Source organism: Lepidochelys olivacea, assembly GCF_965140295.1.
Source record: "Lepidochelys olivacea isolate rLepOli2 genome assembly, chromosome: 6".
Taxonomy (NCBI): Eukaryota; Metazoa; Chordata; order Testudines; family Cheloniidae; genus Lepidochelys; species Lepidochelys olivacea.
Window position 1 is genome coordinate 30,519,140 of NC_140416.1, and position 22,342 is coordinate 30,541,481.

General features: G+C 42.2%; 1 protein-coding gene across 1 annotated transcript in view; it reads right to left on the reverse strand.

Moving 5' to 3' along the window:
* SCUBE2 (signal peptide, CUB domain and EGF like domain containing 2) overlaps positions 1-22,342 on the reverse strand; it is a gene marked incomplete at its 5' end in the record, with an annotated part of 63,932 nt that overhangs the window by 17,397 nt on the left and 24,193 nt on the right. Inside the window, 9 exon segments of the mRNA XM_084630884.1 lie at positions 7,383-7,586; positions 7,948-8,103; positions 9,300-9,407; positions 10,136-10,222; positions 10,876-10,992; positions 11,490-11,612; positions 17,387-17,503; positions 19,073-19,195; positions 20,318-20,434. Coding sequence (XP_084487010.1) covers positions 7,383-7,586; positions 7,948-8,103; positions 9,300-9,407; positions 10,136-10,222; positions 10,876-10,992; positions 11,490-11,612; positions 17,387-17,503; positions 19,073-19,195; positions 20,318-20,434 — 1,152 coding nt within the window.

The following is a 22,342-nucleotide window of genomic DNA, read 5'->3' on the forward strand; positions in this document are numbered from 1 at the left end:
GGGTATTTATTCCAGATAACTCTATGTGGATAAATGGTGCAATGTATCAGACTATTTAATCTCACAGATATTCACGATGGATCAGTAAGAGGACATAGCCCATATTCATCCCCATCTCCTATTTACAGATGATCTAAATGTGGGTCACTTATCTGCTGCCTAACAAACTGAGTATGTAGCTAAACAAAAAGATTTGTTATCCAAGGGACACAGATCTTTCTTTAGGCTCAATTATACATTCCTTTCTCATGGCAAGTTGTACCTGACTACAGAAATCACCCAGAGAAATCAGTGGCACTATTTGTGTAGTAAGAATGACACAACTAATCCTCTAAGCAGGAAACCTAAGAAAAATGTTAAACGCAAATTCTTTTGTGCCAATGTTTGTTTAAATAAAGCTAAAAATTTGATTCTCATCTCACAAAACCACAAAATAGAAGGTGTCCCATGACATATGGGAAATACCCGGTTTAAAACAAGGTCTAAAGATTTGCAAACAAGGCAAAATCAAGAATTCCACTGGCTTTCTTTGCTTCCTCCCCTCCCCCCAGCAACCTGCTTGTTTTTCTTCAAATGAACAAAAGGAGCAATTGCCTCTAGTAGACTTCATTTTTGTAGCTGCTGTCTTTGTTTGTCTTCAATGCCCATTAAAATCCCATTCTTGAATCTCAAGCAGCTGTTTTTAAAAAAATATATGTGAAAGCTTTTCGGATGGAAAAAAAGGGGGGAGCCCCCACAGGGAGCCAGGATTACTAGCTACAAAGACATTTAAAGACTCTTCCACTCTTTTCAGCATTTTATTCTTTGAGCATTTGACTCTATTGACAAATACTTTGGTATTTCAGTGACTAAAGTGAACTTCATAAAAGAGGTCATGATCTAGCATCTAACCATTTTCCTAAGATTCATGCCTTGACTTATAAGGAAAATCACAAATAACTGATGCAAATTGATGCCTAAGCAGCATCCTTGAAGTTATTGTTTTTAACAGTTCACAGACTTCGGTCACATGGAGAGATGATGTGTCTTAGGGATTTATGTCTATTATCATGAAAGCAAGCAGGTTAGCAGTATGAACTGCACTTTCCTCTCTCCTTTGAGAATTTATTGCCTGTTAGCTCTCTAAAAGTGAAAAAAAATGTAATGTGTTGGATTTTAGCTGTGTGAAAATACATTTACTAATTGCAACAAGTGAAAAGGCAGACAGGCCTTTTGTGTTTCTCTTTAAACATATTTTTCATACTTTGTCTTTTAGAATCCCAGTGTCATAGAACATGCAAACAATGGGAATCCGCTGTGTTTTCAATGGTGATTTCTTATTGCTTTGGATTCGCTCTCAAAACTAAGGGCATGTCTACACTTACTGTGGATCGACGCTGCAGTGATCAATCCAACGGGGGGTTCAATTTAGCGGGTCTTAGGTGGACCGCAATCGCTCTCCCATCGACTCCGGTACTCCACCGGAACGAGAAGCGTAAGGTAAGTTGACAGGAGAGTTTTTCCCGTTGACCCAGTGCAGTGTAGACACTGCAATAAGTTGACCTAAGCTACGTCGACTCCAGCTACATTATTCACGTAGCTGGAGTTGCATAACTTAGTTCGACTTAACCCCGTAATGTAGACAAACCTGCATGGTGTTGAGCAACCAACGTTATGAACTTCCATAGAAGATGAGGTGCTCAGCACCTCCCCAAATCAGGCCCTAATATACCAGAGCTATTCACACCTACTGACCACTAAAGAGACTGCTGTTAATTTTGACACACACATACCCCCAGATGGAATGCTCTTTCATTGTGTTACTACAAGGCAGCAGAGCATGCTGACACTCTTGATGCATTATGGGAAATTCAAGGAACAGTGCCAGCTGCTGTGTCACCTTTGCCTTGCGCACATCACTTGGGCTGTTCAGGGTGCCGCACCTACCATACATCCAACACAGAATGTTCACTGTACGCAAAGGAGGCAGCTCTACTGGAATGATGTAGCCAAAATACATCAGCAGCACAGTTGTCAAAGCAATGGAAAAAGTGTTAAGAGTTGGCTTCCCCTCTCTCATTGGGAAATGTCCCAGTAGGAGAGGAGGCCCTTGATGGATGTTGTCAGCCACTGCTCCCCCTCTTCTCCGATACAAATATTCCAAGTAAATTAGGCACTGATAAGAAACTGTCAATGTTTAGACATTTGATCTTGGTCAGAGTAAGGCTTTAGTGAAACATGGTGAAAGTCCAGTCTGCACTACAGAACCAATGTTTGTAACCACATTAGTGGAGAGTCTTGCTGTAACCAGGCACCCTGACGTATATTCAACATGCAGATAAAGCCATCAAAAAACCTTCCAGGATGATGAATCGCCATCTCCTCAAGGATCATTTGGCATTTCCAGTTTCCCTGAATGACCCCATCTTGAAGTTACAGCTTTCAAACCCGCATCCCTTTCAGCACAATGACGTAAGCCTGATGTGGGGGAGGATCATCTCTAGGAGCAAGAAAGCAGTTCAGTCTCCATGCCTGTTCAAGTCCTAAGATTGCTAATAAAGGGGAAATTATGGGGATTTTGTTTTTGTGGTAAGTTTTAGGAGCTACATTCTCAGAGCTGCAAACTGGGAGCCATGTGCAGTGCAAGGCAACAGTTTTATTGAATCTACTAACTCAATGCTGCATATTCTTATGTGCCAGTAGACTGAATTCTTTCTAACAACTGTCTAGATATCTCTTTAACAGAGCACACTTTAACAATATCTACAAATGGAACCATCAGGCTAAGACCACGAAATTCAACTGCACCGAGACCTCAAAACAGCCATCAGCTGTTGAACAGAAAGATCAACTTTCAGTCAACCTGAACTGGATTTGAACGAACAGCCTTTAGATGGAAGATTCCATGCTCCTGAACTAGTGATGGCCTTGCTTTTAGCATCAACAACTATGTACCATGAATGTACATGCAAACATCCAGCTTTAGGAAAGGTAGACTGCACTAGTAACAGATTTTCTACTATAGCCTGTCGTGTCCCGAGTCTAGGAATTTTATGTCATATTGTGCTCCAATTTGGACCTTGGGAGCTTAAAAGAGGAAGGGTGAGGAAAAAAATGTTTTCTTCAAAAAATGGTTCCTGACATCAAATGCTGAACATAACAGAAGAGTTTTCACTGGAACCCCCTTCAACAATATATATTATATAATAAAACCATCACTGAAAAGGAGACCAACTAAATAAGAGATTGTTACAGGTATGTAGAGATTATAGCCCTAATTCAGCCTTTAACTTCTGTGGGACTGCTCATGGTAGAAGATCAGCATATATTTAAGTACTTTGCTGAATCAGGGCCTATGTAACTGAATTCAATTGTGTGGGAGTAGGTAGAATCTCTGCCATGTCTTTTTCATTGCTGCTCTTATTATCTTGTTGTACATAATATTTGTCCAACCAATCTGTCTATCTGAAATAAAGCTAAAGCATTAGCTTCCAGAATCCCTCCCTGCTCATTGCAAGGTTTCAGCTTCTGCCTAACAATCAAAGAGAAGGGGGGGGGGAAATCATCTGGGATTGCAGAGGAGAAAGCAACCCACTCTCTAACCCCCACTCTAAACACCAGCAAAAAAGTGTGAAGGGGGAAGAAAAGCTTAGGGAAAGAATGATGGGGAGACATTTAAAACAGAAATAAGGGCAACGCCTGGAGAAAGGAGATAAAAAATTAAGAATAACAAGGCACCGTGGAAAAGGAAGTAATCAAATAAATAAAAACAATAAAATCCTGAGGAAGATGAGACGTTAGGGAAGAAAACCAAGGAAAATAAGAGTGGAAAAGAGATAAAATAGCAACTGTGTGAAGAAGGGATTGAGTCATTTATGGAAAAAGAGAACAAATATTGAATTTGGAGGGGGAAATCAGAATAAAGGAATAAAAACTAATTCTAAAGAAATTAGTGCATATAAAAGAGGAAAATAATGAAAAGGAAAAATTGAGACTGAGGGAGAAAGAAAAATAAGTCAGAAGAGGCTATAACAGAAGGGAAAAAACTGAAAGGAAAAGGCTGGGAATGTGAATAATGTCCAGATTGCAGGAATTGCTGCTAAATGGAAGGTAAGGGCCAGTCTACACTGTAGCAGCTTTCAGAGTAGCAGCCATGTTAGTCTGTATTCGCAAAAAGAACAGGAGTACTTCTGGCACCTTAGAGACTAAGTTAAATAAAGTTCTCCTGTCTACAAAACCAACTCCTGGTTAAGCTACATGAGAGAATCCAGAGTTTTAACTGGAGCACCCAATCCAATAGTTGTTACAGCACAGGCTGCACCTTTACCTTCCACTTAACGGACACCTTTTATAGTCTGGACACTACTCAGAGGTGATAAATACATCCAAGTATTGAGGGCCAGCACAAGGCCCTGTGACTCTGTAAAGCAGGCTGTGTGCACTGAGGTGAATTTTATTCAGAGGCAGTCTCCTAAGATTCCAGACATTTATTTTGTTCTAACTAGGATATTTGAAATTTCTGAACCGCAATCTGCCCTTCACTCAATATCCGCACCACAAAGCCCCATCCGTGCCAAGAGTCTACCTGCTCCTGTCCCTCTGCCGCTCCCTTCTCTTCGAACCAGTCTATTCAAAATCCTGTTGCCAAAGTTATCTCCTACTCCTGTTATGTCCTTGAATCCATTCACTGACTTGCTATCTCTTGCTACATAGTCATCCTCGCGTTCAAAGTGCCTCCTTTTCCATGTGTCTTTATGGTGCCTAGCACAGTAGCTTGGGACCTTCGGGAACTACCGCAAAACAAACAACACACTACTTAATCTCATACCTACCTACATCCCTGAACTATTTTTTTCCCCTAATACTCCCTTCTTGCTCTCTACAGTACTCCAAATTCTTTCTTCTTACTGTTTTTTTCAGCCGCTCCTTAGCTTTGTTCCTTCTGGCTGGTGGTGAGAGGTAGCAGTAGTCCCAGTGCCATTTTTAGAGTGCGCAGCCAAAAATGGTGCCATAGTCCTTAGGATTCTAGCCCTGTCCCTTTAGGGCCTATCCTTCCCACACAGAAGCTTCCATTGACTTCAGTGAGGCAGGATCAGGCCCTCAATGCAGACATTTTGCAAGCCAGCTTGTACATGGAAGATGAAGTAAATGCAAAGATTGATCATTTAGGTTCCTCTCTGACATAACAGGCAGAGACTAAGGGCGGACTGACTGCAGATGGGCAGAGGATCAGCACTATGGAGGACAGAACTAATGAACTAAACTCATCCACTGCTAAACTTATGAAAGATTCAGAAAACTGTGTTTTAAAGAGACAAAATAGATGAATTTGAAAATAGATCACAATGCAGTACCCTGAAAAGATTCCCAGGGCAGAGGCACAGAAAGAATGGAGCCCAAAGATCTCTGAGTATTTTGTTTGCGATGTAACTGGAGAAAATGGAGCACCAATTCAGTTCCCAGTACCACTGAACAGCTTATCTGAGTTCCTCCTCTTGATGTTTGTGCTCACAGGGCCATCCTCTGTTTTAGTTAATGTGACAGAGGCTAGCCATGGCCAGAACAATCTTTCTTACCACTCTGCAGAAGCCTCCTTTTTTAGCACAGAAATGGAAGGAAAGCTTCCTGAGTTTTAATGAGTAAGAAATGTCTCTGCAAATTACAGGAAAATAATTACACACATCCTCTCACATGGCTCTGCATGTCCCAGTTCCTATTTATAACTAAGCCACTACAGATCTGGATGACAGAAAATGGTTGCCAAGAAAATCAGGACATAGTTTAGCCATATGAGTTCTGATTTTTTGTGTGCAATCAATCTGTCCTATGATATTTCTAGTTTGTTCATCGACATATTAGCTAAGCACCATTATCTTTTTCCAGTCAGATTAATTCAGGCAGCTTGGAAGCTGACATACTGTCCCAAGTTAAGTATGTTTTGTCTCTATTACCCAAAACGCCATAGTTTATAACACCATGATTTTTGCTTTTTCTGCCTTTAACCGCAGTCAACGGGCAAAAGTGGCTGCATTTCAGAGTTGGTGTATGAAAGGAGTTCATATAGCAGAATGAAGGATGTTGCATATAAATATCATATATGATATCGATAGAGATCTGTGAAATGGGTATGAGGAGAGAAAACATATGATTGGCTGGTAAATGGTATGATGAGGGTAATTATCTGGTAACACCTCACAGATTGAGAATCTTTAGCCAGTTTTTGCCTTCCCTTAAATCATTTGTCCATATGAGATATGTCCATAAACCGCTCACTCCAAGCATGGAACATGAAGAAGGGAACAACCATCTCCAGGTCCCATGCCCTCCCCAACTCTCTGCTGCACCACAAACTCCAGAAGGCTTGAAGGGACTTTCCCTCCTTTCTCCACTAGAAAGACTTGAAAACTTTTCAATATCCACACTCAGTGAAGTATCCAAAGCTTTGCCCTGCCTTATTACAAAGCTACTAAGAATGAAATGAAACTTCCAGCTCATTTCTGACATTCCTGAGCAGTTTGGGTGCTGTGTATGTTCAGCTCCCTTGGACCCGGCCTCCTTGCATAAAGGTGTTTAACCATTAATTAAATTTTCTTAATTATATGAAATTCAGAGATGCTTCCAAGTTTTCCAGAGTTTGCACATCCAGAGCAAAAAAGGGTTGCTGCTGGAAGACACACTAACAAAAAGTCAAATTTAGTTTGACAAGCATTTTAAAGGCTTATTGGTTTGCAATAGCAGTTACATACTGCATACACCGTGCGACTTGAATTAGCCGTCATGGTCATTAGGCCCCTATTAAGATAACATCTGAACCTTCTCCCTAAACCTTTGTCCTTTGGAAGCATTTATCACTGGCTGCGTTATGGTGGCACCCGCTAGTACCAAGATCATTAAGATTTGCTCGGTGTTCCCCTATAAAAACCCTGCTTTCTGTGAGTCACACAAGGCCTCAACTAGCAAAGAGAATGTGATTTCATTAAAATCTGCTTTGGGTTGGGGACTAGACAAAGATGATATGTTTGCATATTCAGACACTAAGTGAGACTCACAGCAAAACCCATTAACATCATAATTAAAAAACATACTTGGTAAACTACAAGGACAATTAAAGATCAATACTATCCCCACTTCCTAACTCCTTATAGGCAATATGTCATCTACCAGGGAGTGCAGAATAGAGTACTTGCTCTACTTTGTTACCCCAATCACACATGCTCTGAGCCCAACATAAATTCCCACTGTGCACAATATCTTACACCTCCTTATACTGTTTTCTTTTTTCATTCTGGTGAAGCTCCCTCACTCTCTCCCCATTCCTCAGTGCTCACCAATCCTGAGCAAGATGCTGAAATGGATGCAAAGTGGTTTGTCCCAAAGTTAGGTTTGTTCCACACTGGGCTTACCACATCTATTATCCACACGCATTTGTCCCATGCCACAGAACTCCTGTGGATTCGAGGGTCTGGGAGACTTTTCGGCCACTTCATGGTCCATGCCAGAGAGACGAACATGGAATTGCTCCCTGTTGATTGCCTTCCGCAAGGTTCTAATTGTTTTGCGGAGTCTCTTCTCAGTCCTTTTTCGAGCACAGCTCAAATCACATGTGTCTACAAGGTAACAAGGATGAAAATTAGGAGCAGAGAACTTCAGTATAAATGACAGTTGCAAGAATCTTTGGTTTAAAACACTGGTCAATGCAAACAACTGAGAATGAAAACTGTGAAGCAGGGGTCAAATCTTTAAGGAGAACACCAGCAGGCCAGAAGAAAATGATCAAACGGACAATTTTTAATGATCTTAGAAACTAGGCATATATATCATACTTTCCAAACCAGTAAAATGAAGCTTCAAAACAGGAGATACTTTTTGTATTATTATTTTTTGCATAAAGATGAAAGTGAAAGAAAGAAATTAAGGATCAAACTGCAAGAAGCCCTCCGTTGCATCTTGGATTGTTCTCCAACCAACCTGTCACCTCCTGTTGGTTTGTCTCAAGCTCAAAGTCCACTGTGATAAACATTTCTTTAGCTGTCGTGGGTCTGCTGACGGCGCTGAGAACTTTCATTCCAGAGCTGCATTTTAGGTTTACATAGTAGAAGCTCTCCATTAATGAGTTACGATAATCTGTATTAACAAAATTAAAGGAAGCGAAAGCTTGGCCAATTATGTTACTGGACATTCACTACAGCTCAGTAAATATTTTGTTATGAAGACGGCTAGGGGACTAAATGATTAACTCCACATGCTAATAAACTACAAGCAACTGGGCTGGATCCTTGGCTAGTGTACTTTGCTGTAGCTTCAGTGACTTTAATGGACCAATAACAATTTACACCAGCTGAGGATCTGGCCTCACTGTGCATAAGGTACTATCCACACTGAGGTTAGAACCTTGCTAACGCTACCAGATGGCTTAAATGTAGCTGCCATTAGCAGGGTCCTCGTGCATCTTTTTTGGCCTGTGTAAACATATTAGAAACATGGTATTCCCTGCACAGAATGTGTTAGTCATTAGTACATTTTTCATTGGAAAAACTCTTGCCTGCTCTGGTCTGAGAGTGTGTGAAAACTATACTAGCTTACCACAGTTTTTCCACACAACTGGGCCTAGTCCCAGTATGCACAGGCCTTACAAAGACTATTGTTTAAAGTTTCCCTAAGGAAACAAGTTCAATTTAAGGAAACATTCGGAGCACATTTTGGCTCTGGGATAAATATATGTTCTTGCTAAGTGTGTAGTACAGATGATCACTCCTATTCTTTCAAAGCCAAACAAATTGGCATGCTGATTTGATTCTTCATATTCAATAAAGTAAAAGTACCTCATTCTGCATCTTGTTTGCATTATAAAGAATATTCAGAGTCATCTCAAACAGTGCCCTGTGGGCAGATTGCATCGTCCCTCTTGTTTCCAGCTGCCTTTACAGGTTTCCAGCTCATCCTTCCACCAGAAAGAAGCTGGAAACAAGTGGGAGGAGCCAGTCTCGCTGTGTACAGACCATTAGGACCTACTGGTACATAAGTGGAAGAGAAGAAAACCAGGAGCCAACCTTGGGGACCACAGTCACCAGAAGGAGAAAAGCCAGGAGCTTCTTCAATGTGGCATCAGGGACACAGTATGATCATACACGTCAGGGCCCATGGAGACAGAAGAAGCAGGAGATGTGACTGGGAAGAGGCATGGGCCATAGGATCAACAAGGCAAGGAGAGGTAGTCTGCAAAGTTCTTGGACTATTAAAATGTAGTCCATGCCATGAAAATGTTTAAGAATCCCTGAATTAGAGCATTAGCCTGCTTACCTTCAGGTATACATCCTTACCTGGTATTTTCTGTTGCAGACCTTCTTGAAACATCTCAGTCTTTTTCAAACTACATTTTCCTTCATTAAACTTAAAGGTTACACTTGTCTTGATGGTTGAGGTATCTTCTGAGAGAAACAAGAAAGTGTGACTTTCAAAGAGAAAAAGACTGAAAATACTAAGGCAATGTCAAGCAGGTCACTAAAATGACATTATAACCTGTAAAACTATCCATCACTAAAATGCTGCTTTTTGTGTGTGCAGAGCTGGCATCACTGGATACCAGTTTTCTTTGGCTGGTAAGTTAGTTCATAACTAGAACTGGAGTTAACAAGCTGTGATATATTTTATTTAACAAACCAGGAACAATAACAATCATAGGGCAAGGTCCTCAGCTTCACTGAACTCAAAGGAGATACGTCAATTAACACTAGCTGAAGATCTGTCTCTCTACGCTTATCTATAGTAGTATGCTTTATAAATTTTTACTATTCAACTAAAAAAGCTATATATGTTATATATAGCCAAAATATTTCCACCGGGGTGCCTCAAGAGAGGTCTAAATCCTCTCAGTCCTAAATCCTCAGCCCTACTGTTCACCTTAGCTACGGACCCTTTTCTGTATTCTCATTTGCAGGGCTCAGGAATGCAGGAGATGCTGGTGAAGCAGTGTGCAGACTTTGAGCAGGGTCACTGTGTGTGTGTTGTGCACACTCGGGTAAAGCAGAGGAAGCAAAAAAGAAGGTAATAAACTGATGGAGAGAACACCACAAAAACGGAATAATATACCCCTGTTTTACACTGCCCTACCAAAAGAGATGAGCCAAGTCATGCAGCATGTAAGTCTAGTAATTACCCAGGCAAGTAGATTCATTTGTATTTTGCTGTTTTTTCTTAAGCTGAGAAGAGCTGCCACAGGTAAGAGTGTAGGCGTCTTGCATTCCTAACAGACAGATTATACAGGCAGACGTTAAAGGCAGGATGCAGGCTATACACACAGACTGGGGATATCCACACAGGTTTTAAGACATTAGTAGTGTGCTGATCTTTATTCCCTTTTTAAAAAGGAACACTTAGGTAATTTCCAAAGTCAGAGCTTGGGGTAACTACCTGCATCTTTTTAAATAATCAATGTTTTAAAAGAGGTCAGGTATAAATGTGGCTTTGCCCTCTTGTTTGTACGTGGTCCTTAACCAAAGGCCGATCCTAGTTTCCTGTTCCCCTAGACACAGGGACTGGGAGTGCCGTGCAGGAAGCATGCTCAGATGCAGAGGATGGAGTGCCTCACATTCCTGAACTATGTTGGCCAGTCGTGGAATGCCACGGACAGCACTGGAATTTCTATCAAATCCTCTTCACCGAAGAAAGCAATGGTTATGATCTAGGGGATCTGAGGGTAGAGTAGTTATACAAGTCAGAAAAAGGGGGATTCCTAGGGCTCTGGCAGGGACCTGAAAATACCTATATAAACAGAAAAGGTTTATCTTTTTTCATTACTTATTACAGGCTTTTACAAGAGTAAGTATTGTTATTCTTAAATTCTCTACATAGCAGCACATATTGAACAGCCTCATGTTTTGTTCTGTTTGGACTTACCAGAAATCAAATGGACCTCGGAGGGACAGTTTAAGATGCATTTATCGCTCCTATCGCTCTTTGTACAGGACAGCAATACTTTGGGTGATATATTATCAGGCAAGGACCCCTCTATCTCTAAACAGGATAAAACACAAACACTCATGGGAGAAGTAAAACATCGGCATTCACCATACAGAGAGACAGACTTGCAGCTACATCTGCCACATAACTGGTACCAAACTGCATCCATGCAATTAACATTCTGTACAGAGAGTAGGGGGAGGGAACTAAAAAAAAAAAAATCACACATGGATCAAACACCGTGTGTAATTTCCTTTCACGTAAAACTATCCCAGCATATTTTTTCATGCAGGAAAGCACAAAAGAGAACGAACGAATAAGCCTAGATAAAAGCACAGAAAAGAAAGCACCAAAACCCCTCAAAGTATCTCCTGTTTTTCACCTGTTTCAACCATGGCCATCATGTCTGACTAAAAAGTAAAGCAGAAATCTAATGAAGGAAATAACGATCCATGCTGATTTGTTGGATGGATCAAGATTTTCAGCATTGCCTTGAGCTGCATAGCTTTCAAGCACACCCAAAGTATAAATACGTCTTCTATGCACCTTACCGACACAGTCCTTTTTATTCCAGTGTAATTTGTGGCTGGAATGACACTGACAGTCATAATCCCCCAGTGTGTTCACACAGGTCTGCTGGCAGCCTCCATTGTTGATGCTACATTCGTTAATATCTAAAGAGGAGGGAGAAAAAGGCCTTTTAAAAAAATTAATCTAGTATCATTTTCACACAGTGCTGAAATCATACAAACGCTGCTCTGTATCATTTGGATCTGATTCTATGGGCAACTTTTGAAAATCGGACCCTATATGCGTCTGCATTCCCTACCACCCTTTGGCTGGTCAAAATGGTTTAGTTGTGTGTTGAATATGCTGCAAATTGACTGTTACAAATGTTCCAGCCTCAGCAATGTGTTTCAAAAGTTAACAGTGTATTGTTTATGGTTATTTATTAAGTTTGGAACAAAATCAGACAGTAACATACAAGATTCACACTGACCATTTTTCTTAAACGTTCAAATGCATAAATATGTTGCAATACATTTTATCTCACTGTTAATGAGTACACGAGGGCAATACTCTGCCGCATATCGTTACCCCTTTAGGCTGAGTTCTTAGCCAATATTCAGGGCCTTGACAGGTTGCTTCCATTAGGGTGAGAAATCAGTTGTACAAGACAGGTAGTTTTTTGTGTGTCCATGCAATCCTGTTTAATTATAAAGAACATACACAAAGCCTTGTTTTCCTGAACATAGGGGGTAAGGATAGGAGGATGTTGGACCTCAGTTTCAGTGGGTTTAGAACCTGGAGCTGTAGGAGCCCTGGGTCTCTGATACTCCCTTGTCACCACCAAAGGAGATAGATGAAGATACCTCACCGATCCTGAAAGGTCAGGCTCCACAGGAAGACCTACCAGAATGCCCAAGGTGTGTGGTTGCCTGATTGGTTAACGCCCACTACTGAAGCCAGGAAGTGACCTTTATGGGCTGTCCGAGCACTGTGCACAGTCTCTCTCTGTTGCTGCTGCCTCAGACTCTGCTGTTGCCTGTCTCCTGTGATCCATATCCAACTCCCGCTCCCAGCTCCTGCTCTGCTCCTGTACCTGCCCCTGTCCTCGGTTCCTGCCTTGCTCCTGCTCCATGCCTAATCCTTGCCTTGTCTCGGCTCCTGCCCTCATGTTTCACTCCTGAACGTTGGCTACCAGTTCCCAGTTCCAACCCTGGCTCATCTTCTGGCTACCAACTCCGACTCGATTCCTGATTCTGAGTCTGGCTCTGATCCTTGGCTAAACTCCCAACTCCAGCTCCACTCTGACCACAAGGTCTGATCGCCTACACGCTGGTTCCTAAGACACTGGGTGCAACACCAAGCAGTTTCCTGACTCGTGATTCCCAGACAGTCGTGTGACCCAGGTCCCAAGGAGCTGCTCTCTCTCAGGGTCATGTCTCAGGAGCTGTCTCTCTGCTCTCTCTCAGGGTCATGCTCACAATTTCTTCTCTCCCACTCCCTTTCTGTGGGCTCGCTGTAGCTTTCTGCCACCAGGATTTCAACAATTTCCATCCCACCATCAACCTCAGCCTGGACCAGTCCACACAAGAGGTCCACTTCCTAGACACTACAGTGCTAATAAGCGATGGTCACATAACCACCACCCTATACCGGAAATCTACTAACTGCTATACTTACCTACATGCCTCCAGTTTTCACCCAGACCACACCACATGATCCATTGTCTACAGCCAAGCTGTAAGATACAACCGCATTTGCTCCAACCCCTCAGACAGAGACAAACACCTACAGGATCTCTATCAAGCTTTCTTAAAACTACAATACCCACCGGTGAAGTGAAGAAACAGATTGACAGAGCCAGAAGAGTACCCAGAAGTCACCTACTACAGGACAGGCCCAGAAAAGAAAGTAACAGAACGCCACTAACCGTCACCTACAGCCCCCAACTAAAACCTCTCCAGTGCATCATCAAAGATCTACAACCTATCCTGAAGGACAATCCCTCACTCTCACAGACCTTGGGAGACAGCCCCATCCTCGCTTACAGACAGCCCCCAACCTGAAGCAAATACTCACCAGCAACCACACCACACAATAAAAACACTAACCCAGGAACCAAACCCTGCAACAAACCCCAGTGCCAAGTCTGTCCACATATCTATTCAAGGGACACCATCATAGGACTCAGCCACACCATCAGGGGCTTGTTCACCTGCACATGTACCAATGTGATATGTGCCAGCAATGTCCCTCTGCCATGTACATTGGCCAAACCGGACAGTTTCTACGCAAAAGAATAAATGGACACAAATCTGACATCAGGAATTATAACATTCAAAAACCAGTAGAACACTTCAGTCTCCCTGTACACTCAATAATAGACTTAAAAGTGGCAATTCTTCAACAAAAAAACTTCAAAAACAGACTCCAACAAGAAAGTGCAGAACTGGAATTAATTTGCAAACTGGACACCATCAAATTAGGCCTGAATAAAGACTGGGAGTGGATGGGTCACTACAAAAACTAATTTCCCCCTGCTGATACTCACACCTTCTTGTCAACTGTTTGAAATGGGCCCCCTTGTTTACATTGGCCTCATTAGCACTACAAAAGTGATTTCCACTCCTTCTTGTCAACTATTGAGAACAGCCCACTTTCACCTTAATTGAATTGAACTAACCCCCCACTTGGTAAGGCAACTCCCATCTTTTCATATTGAAAAAGATGTGTATTTATATCTCCCTACTGTATGTTCCACTCCATGCATCCAGTGAAATGGGTTTAGGCCATGAAACCTTATGCCCAAATAAATTTGTTAGTCTCTAAGGTGCCACAAGGACTCCTCATTGTTTGCGCTGATACAGACTAACATGGCTACCACTCTGAATAATATACAGGGAAGCCTTTTAGTAACAGACACCAAAGGGACTGCTATTTTTCTCTGTTATAATGGGTGGTCACATAATGATGTACAGTTAATATGGAGGAACTTTTGTGAGGACTGATATTCTGCTGGCCATAAATGGGTTTCACTGCATATGACACAACACAGTATCCTGCAATATCCTGAACAAAACTTATTGAATTAAGTCAAAACTCACTGATTTTAGGAGTTTATTCTATTAAAAGTGCCAATGATTACATACTATTGAGGGACTGTATGCATTTCCATGGGGGGAAGGAACCACAGCACTCCATGAAGTAAAAGCAGTGGGAGATGGTCAGGCAAATTCACAAAGGTTGAATCATGTCAGAGGGCTACCACCACTTGGCAAGAGACTCACATGGTTCAAACTGGATTCTCCAGAGAGCAGCAGACAAAAGGATTTTTGGATAAATAGCCTGAATTAAAACTAACTCAGGCCCTTCTTTCTGATCCAGCAAATGGACAGGACCTCGGTCCAACGAGGATCTCCAATCCTTAGGGAAGGGTTGGAAGGATTTGAGCCCAGTGAGGCCCCATAAGACTTGGGTGATGGTTTTCAGCTAAAGCTGTGATGAACCTGTGCCCACAGGGAAAAAACCCTATCTGGCACTGGAAGGACTCATTACCAGCCAGAGCTCTTATTGGAGTGTGGGATGATCTCTGATGAGCTTATTGGCATCCATGTAAATTCTTCTATTGTTTAAATAGGTTTTCTCTGTGATGCTTTTACCTTAAAAATAAACGGGCTTGCTTAGAAAGAGCTGTGTGGTAACTTAACTGTGTCGATTACACCGTGTCCCATCTCTGAGGAGAGAAGTGAAGCAGGCCTGCTTAGGCAGCCTGTCTTTTGCTGGGGAGGTCACAGTATAGTCAGGGAACTGTTGGGCCTAGAAGTACCCCATCAGAAGGGAGAGAGATGCAGGTCTCCACTCAAGAGAGGCAATGGCTGCAGAGTTGGAAGCCTGAGAGCGAGTGCCCTGGCTGGACCACAGAGGGGAAATACAAGTGAAACTGCTCTGAACTTTGATAGCAATGTTGTCATATTTTTGTCTCTCTCTAGCTGGGCTCAGTAGAGGTAGAGGTTGGAACAACCATACTCAAAGATGTTAAACCAAAAAGTCTTAATTGGCATGTTTGCGGCATGCAGCTCCTAGGAAGCCAGGTGGGCAGTCTCACCTTGTGCTGGCTACTCTCACGGTCATTATTCCCAATGCTATATATATTTTTTCTCTGCCTGATGCAAACACAGGTCTTCCCACCTGATCTCTAACACGCACTGCAGAATCACATGCCATACCTATGAAACACATTTCTCTTAGGCCTTCATTCTTCTCCCATTGACTTGAGTGGCACAGGATCAAACCCATAAACAGGAGTTTCTATGTGAATGGTCAAGTGAAGCTATTTCCTGGAAGTGATTCCACTCTCACTGGAGCAGCATCTTTGTGAGTTTCCATAACAGCAGTGTTCATCCATTCTCCTGTGTTCCCTGTTCCCACTCCACAGGGTAATGATGTGACTGCCTACCCTGAGTCAGGGGTGCATGTAGGGTGACCAGATGTCCTGATTTTATAGGGACAGGCCTGATATTTGGGACTTTTTCTTATATAGGCACCTATGACCCCCCCACCCTCTTTGTCCCGATTTTTCACACTTGCTATCTGGTCACCCTAGGTGCATGGTACCTTACTACCAGTCAGTATGAACAGGGGTAACAGAATCAGGTCCCATGTTAATAGAAGGATGTTCATATAAGACTGCATTAAATACAAAGGGGAAATTAATTTGGTCCTTTTGTCCACATTGCAAAACTACCACAAAACTGATTATCTGTCTCTGCCCAAACAAGGTCTAGGACTGGAATGGCAGAGATGTTGCAGGTCAGGAGGGGAAAATGGCAATACTGCGTGGGGAAGTCTGCACAGCAACTGCCTTCATTAGACAAGACTCAAGCCAACTGTGATTAGTCCCTCATATTAATAAGCAATGAGGTTGGGATTTTCAAAGGAGACCTCGGGAGTTAGATGCCCAAATCTCATTGAAATGGGTGCTGGGTATCTAATTCCCTTAGGCTCCCCTGAGAATCTCAGCCTAAATTCATCCCCATGGTTAGAAACACCCAATATGATGCAAAGAAGAATTGTGAACATGACAACGTATTTGCATCATGGTCCCCAAGGTCAATCTTGCACCTTCTGCCTCATATTCACATATGCCTATCATTGAACTGAATTCATATATGTAGTCATATAAGATCTTGCCCATGTTTCACATGAAAATAGCTTTGTTTTCATTTAGTGTCAAATAACTCAGGCTGCTTCATATGAATGTTCTGCAAGTTTCCTTGCTTCAGATGTCAGATCAAGGTCCATGTCAACATATTGGTCTCTTTCACTTAGGGTTTCTTTGGAATCAGAAGTAAACAATTTAGGGCCAAATTCTTAGCTGGTATAAACCAGTGTAACTCCATGACTATAGTGGAGCTACGCCATCTTAGACCAGATGAGGATCTGGCCGCTAGGCTTGTTGGTAATGTGTATTTATTCTAAAGGAAGCCTGCAAAATACTTAACATCATAATTCATTTGAAGCCTTTTCTTACAAGTTTTCAATTAGCATACAGAACTCCACATGAAATCAATGGGAATTTTTCATGTGGAAACACTGTTGGATCATGGCCTAGAATCTACGTGTGGAATGCATCTGTTTGTTCTAATGGTCCCTGTTGCTTTCCAATACATAGATGGTGGGGGTGGGAGGGAAATCATTTAAGCAAAAAGACATAGTCAAGGATTGTGTTTCATTTTTGGATGGGCTCCCCTTTTGAAAAACTGCCTGGAAAAGACAAAGGATAAATTTGCTGTACAGGGTTTTAGACATATGGATCCCATTGATGTTAATGAGCGTTGCTCCTTCACTCTGACAAACATATACACTAGTATCTTTTTATACTCACCTCCGCGTTGCTCCTGCACTCTGACAAACATATACAAGAGTATCTTTGTATACTCACCTCCACAATGCGTGAAGCCATAGAGAGTGTATCCTTTGTTACAACTACACTCAAAAGAGCCTGGATGATTGATGCACGTATGGTCACATGTCCTTTCAAAAGAACATTCATCAATGTCTGTAATTTTTAAAAGGATACGTTAGTGTCTCTTGGCTTGTCAAGGAAGCATTTATAAGCTAGCAAAGTTGGATGTAGAGACACACAGCTTTATATGACATAAGCGAATTCTTTTAAAGCCATTAGTCTGTAACATATTGAAGTAACAACTTTTAAGCGAGCAGTTAGTTTGCCAAGTAAGACATTTCTTGGCAAGTGAGTAAACGAGGTTATATTTTTAATAGTAATGTTTAAAATAAATATCTGCAAAGTTCTCTTCACTGCAGAAGACTGTCGGCGGAAAAAAAAATGCTTCTGCAAGGAAAGGCAACGCAAGAGTCAGCAGGAAAAATATTTTTAAAGTAACTTTCTGTTTCCTTCTGCCTTTGACAAAACTGGGAGGCCAAATATTTACCTCAACTGTGCATGCGCAGTGCTTGTTTTAGATCTGTGTTCGGCCCCTCACCTAGCAACTGAAATACCTCTCCCAAAGGCAATAAAGGACAGGAAGTGTTGGGAATTCGTGCAGGTGAAAGGCATCAGACTGGTACCCCTAGAAACCCAAATGCTCTCCTTTGCTATACAGAGCATGGGCTTCTGCAGAAGCTTCCTCCACCCAGCCCAAGCAGTGTGCCTCAGTGCAGCTCTGAAGGGACCATCACGTGGATCTATTCTTCTCTTTGTGGAACACCACCGGATACATTTATCAGTAGGCAATAGATGCATTACACTGCACATCTTGGGCTTAAGCTTTGTATGCCTTAAGCCTTTGTCTTTAATGCTGGCTAGAATGTCTGCTTCATCCAGCTGAATTTTTCCTGGGCATTTTAATCATTTTGTATATTGTACATCTTACCTAAAAAAGCAAATTCAGTGTAAAGGCCCAGTTCTGCTCTCACTGAAGTCAATGGCAAAGTTCCCATGGATTCCATGGGCAGCAGGATCAGAGGCCCTAAATGTTTATTATATTATCATCAAAAATACTCTATGTTGCTATAAAAAAATATTAAACATGATGAGGCTTATTCTGTTCCCATAGAAGTCCGTGGCAAAACTCCCATTGACATAGATGGAAACAAAATTGGAGTCTTACCCCAAATTTGCTCTTTAAGGGATCAGGCCCAAATCAAGCTACATCAAGTTTACAATGTTCTAGAAGTGACAGAAAAAACATAGACAAAAGGAGATATAAATCCTTAAAATATACATTCATAAACAACTTCCATCAGAAATCTTGGAAATCCTACATTTCTCCGGCAAGTTTGCTTTGCATAAATATTTGTCCTGTTAAGTCTGACCTAAAAAAAGATTAGAAATACCCACACTGGAGTGAAGTTTCTTTCTTGATAGTTCCATTTTCTGCCAATCTCTATTATTTTCAGATAACCATTCAGCATACAGTGAACAACCTTTCAAACAAATCTCCCACTCTGATATCATGGCAAAGGCTTTGATTTTTAACAGCAACTTTAGAAAGAAGAAATCCAAAGCATGACAATCACTCGGGAGTCTACCAGCACCTCATTACTTCAGTAGGTATCCAAGCCAGTCTTATTTATTTTACTTTTTTTTGCCTCCCCATGCACATACCTTGACAAGACTTCTCATCAGTCAATAATTTAAATCCTTTTTTGCAGCTGCAATCAAAACTGCCAACAGTGTTTTTACAAAAATGATCACAGCCTCCATTGCTGGCCTGGCATTCATCAATATCTGTAATAGAAAAGTGATTAGCAAAGAAAAGGAACATCTTTGGTGTCCTTTCGTTGGTAGATCCCAAAGACATATACATGTTCTATGCATGAAAAAGCTGGACGTGACTGGAAAGTTCATGTTGTCTGAAGGGAGAGTCCTGAACAAGATTCAATAACTAAATCACCTTGAACTTCAGGAAAATTCAGATTCAGAAATGATCTTTGCAGTTCAGGCCCATTTCTGTATTATTTCCTTTAATCTAATATATTGCTATCAAATTCACATTCACTTGAGCACACACATACAGAAGGGCTCTTTCTTATCTCATATGATTAGAGAAGATAAAGTCATTCATCCTTCTGGAAAGCCCTTAGAGCCTTAAACTAAGCTTTTCTCTTTAAAGGTCTTAACTTTTTAAAAATTCTCTCTCTTCCTCCTCCCCAAAGTGCTTCAGTTACAGACAGAAGAGACCTATTGGGTCACCTTACCCTGCCCACTCCCGTGTCAGATTGTTGAGTTCTTTGTCTAATTCTAAATGAGTCAAGCAAAAGGGACTCCATCACTTTGCTTGGCATGAGTCTAAAAGACCTCACTCTTGGGAATTTTATTCTAACATGTGACTTACATTCTCCTTTCCTCGTTTTCAACACTTTATTTCTTGTTATATCTGCTTGCCCCAACATAAATAATTCCACACCTATCTTCATATTTAAACCTTTCAAATGCTTGTTATAATATCAGGCTGACAGTCTGATCCTCCATGGAGATATACGCCTGCAATAGCCTGGATGCATGCCTTGGCTGGTGGACTAGAGGCTACATTTACCTCCATTGTACCATCAGTGCATTGCTACCTCCTGATTAGAAAAAGAGGCCATACTGGAGATCGGAAGGGTGTCAAAGGCAAAGCAGAGATACTTTGCACTCACATGCTCCATATCTAGGTCTGGTGCAACAGGGACCATGTGCAAGGGGACTGTGCAACTCTCCCTGCCTTCCGTGTTTCCCTCGTGCTCTCCAATGCCCAGGTAGATACACATTGGCTTTTTCTCAGGAATGTTTCAACTAGTTTCCCTTTGAGATTAGTGCACTTGCTGCTAGGTGTTTATACAGGTATGTTTCCAAAACTGCAAAATCTACCTTTACATGTCTTCCCATCAAACTGGAGTGTAAATCCGATGGGACAGCTGCAGTGAACTCCAGTCGAGGTGTCTTTACAAGTGCGGTCGCATCCACCATTATTTACAGCGCATGTTTCTAACACAGAAAAAATAAAGCTAACATTTGTACAGAAATGTTGTAAGGGAAATAAAGTAGCATGTGGTGCTAGCAGTGGCCCACTCCATTTCTATTCAGCTATATTGTATATTTAGAGAAGGAAGAAAATATCTACATTCCTTGTATCTTTGCCTGTCTGCCTAATTTATGCATGTACCAGTTTTAGCAAGATGTCTGGCTGGAGATAGGCAACCACCATCCCTCCCCAAGCCACCTCCAACTTGCTGTGAGGCTTCCTCAAGGGTCTGTCCTTCTCTTCTCCCTGTATACCTTATCTTTGGGAAATTACATCCATAAACACAAATTAAGCTACCATCTCTATGCTCTCTCTCTGCTCCAGACCAGTCTCCTTCTGCCCAAATTAAAATCTTGGCCTGTTTCTCCAATATCTCCTCATGGATGCCATCAGCTCAAATCAACACGGCTGATAAAGAATTCCTAATCCTGCTCCCTAAAACTCTCTCCGCCGCCTTCTTTCTCAATCCCTGTAGAGAACATCACCATCCTACCTGTCAGTCTGGCCAGTAACCTGGGCATCATCTTTGACCCTGCTTTACTTCCACAAATCTAGGTGTCAGCAATCAGGGCCTGCAGCAGAGCCAGTCTCCCAACAAAATGATCACAGCTGGCCCGACTGATTGGAAGAATCAATCGATTGACTTTTAAGACCAGCAGCAGATCAGTGGCTGCAATAGCTCCTGTGCCTGCTGGTTCCCAGCCCTGTTCCTGCCTCACCTCATCCAGGTAACCAAGTTATGACTCTTGGTCTTAGCTAGACCCTGACCCCTGAGTTCAGCTCTGACTGTTGGCTCTGGCATCTGGGAGCTGAAGAACACCTGCAGTCTGCCAAAGAACCCCATAAACCCCATAAACACCATGCAGACGAAGACTATCAGGCTGACCCCAATCTGGCTACAGGGGACAAAGTGTGGCTCTTGACCAGAAACTTAAATCAAGCCACCCATCCACCAAACTAGACTACCAATACCTGAGCCCCTTCAAGATTATAAAATGGGTGAAGCCAGTGGCCTTCGGATTATAGATGCCCAAGTCCTTAAAGATCCGTCCTGTCTTTCAGATCTCACTTTTAAAGCCCTATATCAAGAACCCATACCCAAACCACTTCAATCCACCACCCACAAAAGTCCACAGACAGGAAAGTACTTGGTCCACTGGATCCTCAACTCTCAGTGAGTGAGGGGAAAGCTCCAGTACTTGGTGGACTGGGAAGGGTACGCTCCGGACAAGCAGTCTTGGGAAGCAACAAAGAACATCTATGCCCTGGACCTATTATGAGAGTTCCATTGGAAGTACCCTGAGAAACCAGGCCCCAAGTCCCCTGTGAGGCACCTTCAAGGAGGGAGTATTGTCAGGAATCAAAGTTTGCAGCACAGTCGGTCTGGAAGCAGGGCCTGCAGCAGATCCAGTTCCTGGGCAGCCTTGCCTCCTTCCAGGTAACTCAGTTCTGATCCTTGGCTCTGATTCCTAACCTCTGACTTTGGATTTGCCTTTTTGCTCTGGCACCTGGTTCTGGCATCTGGGCTCCGACTCCTGGGTCCAGCTCTCACCCTGGGCTCCAATTTCTGGCTACTGACTCCTGTTATAACCACTAGGAGTGACTTGTGCTCTGATCATTAGATCTACTCCGACCACTAGGCACAACCACCTACTCCCGGTCAAAGACATCAGGCTATGTCTAATCCTGCCATTTCTTCCTGCAGAACATCTCTAAGATATGGTCTTTCCTATCCATTCACATAGCTAAAATTCTCATCCAAGCTCTCATTATCTCATGTCTCAATTACTGCAACATCCTTCCCTCTGACCCTGACAAATGCAATCTTGCCCTGCTTGCATCCATTCAAAATGCTGCTGCAAAGAATCTTC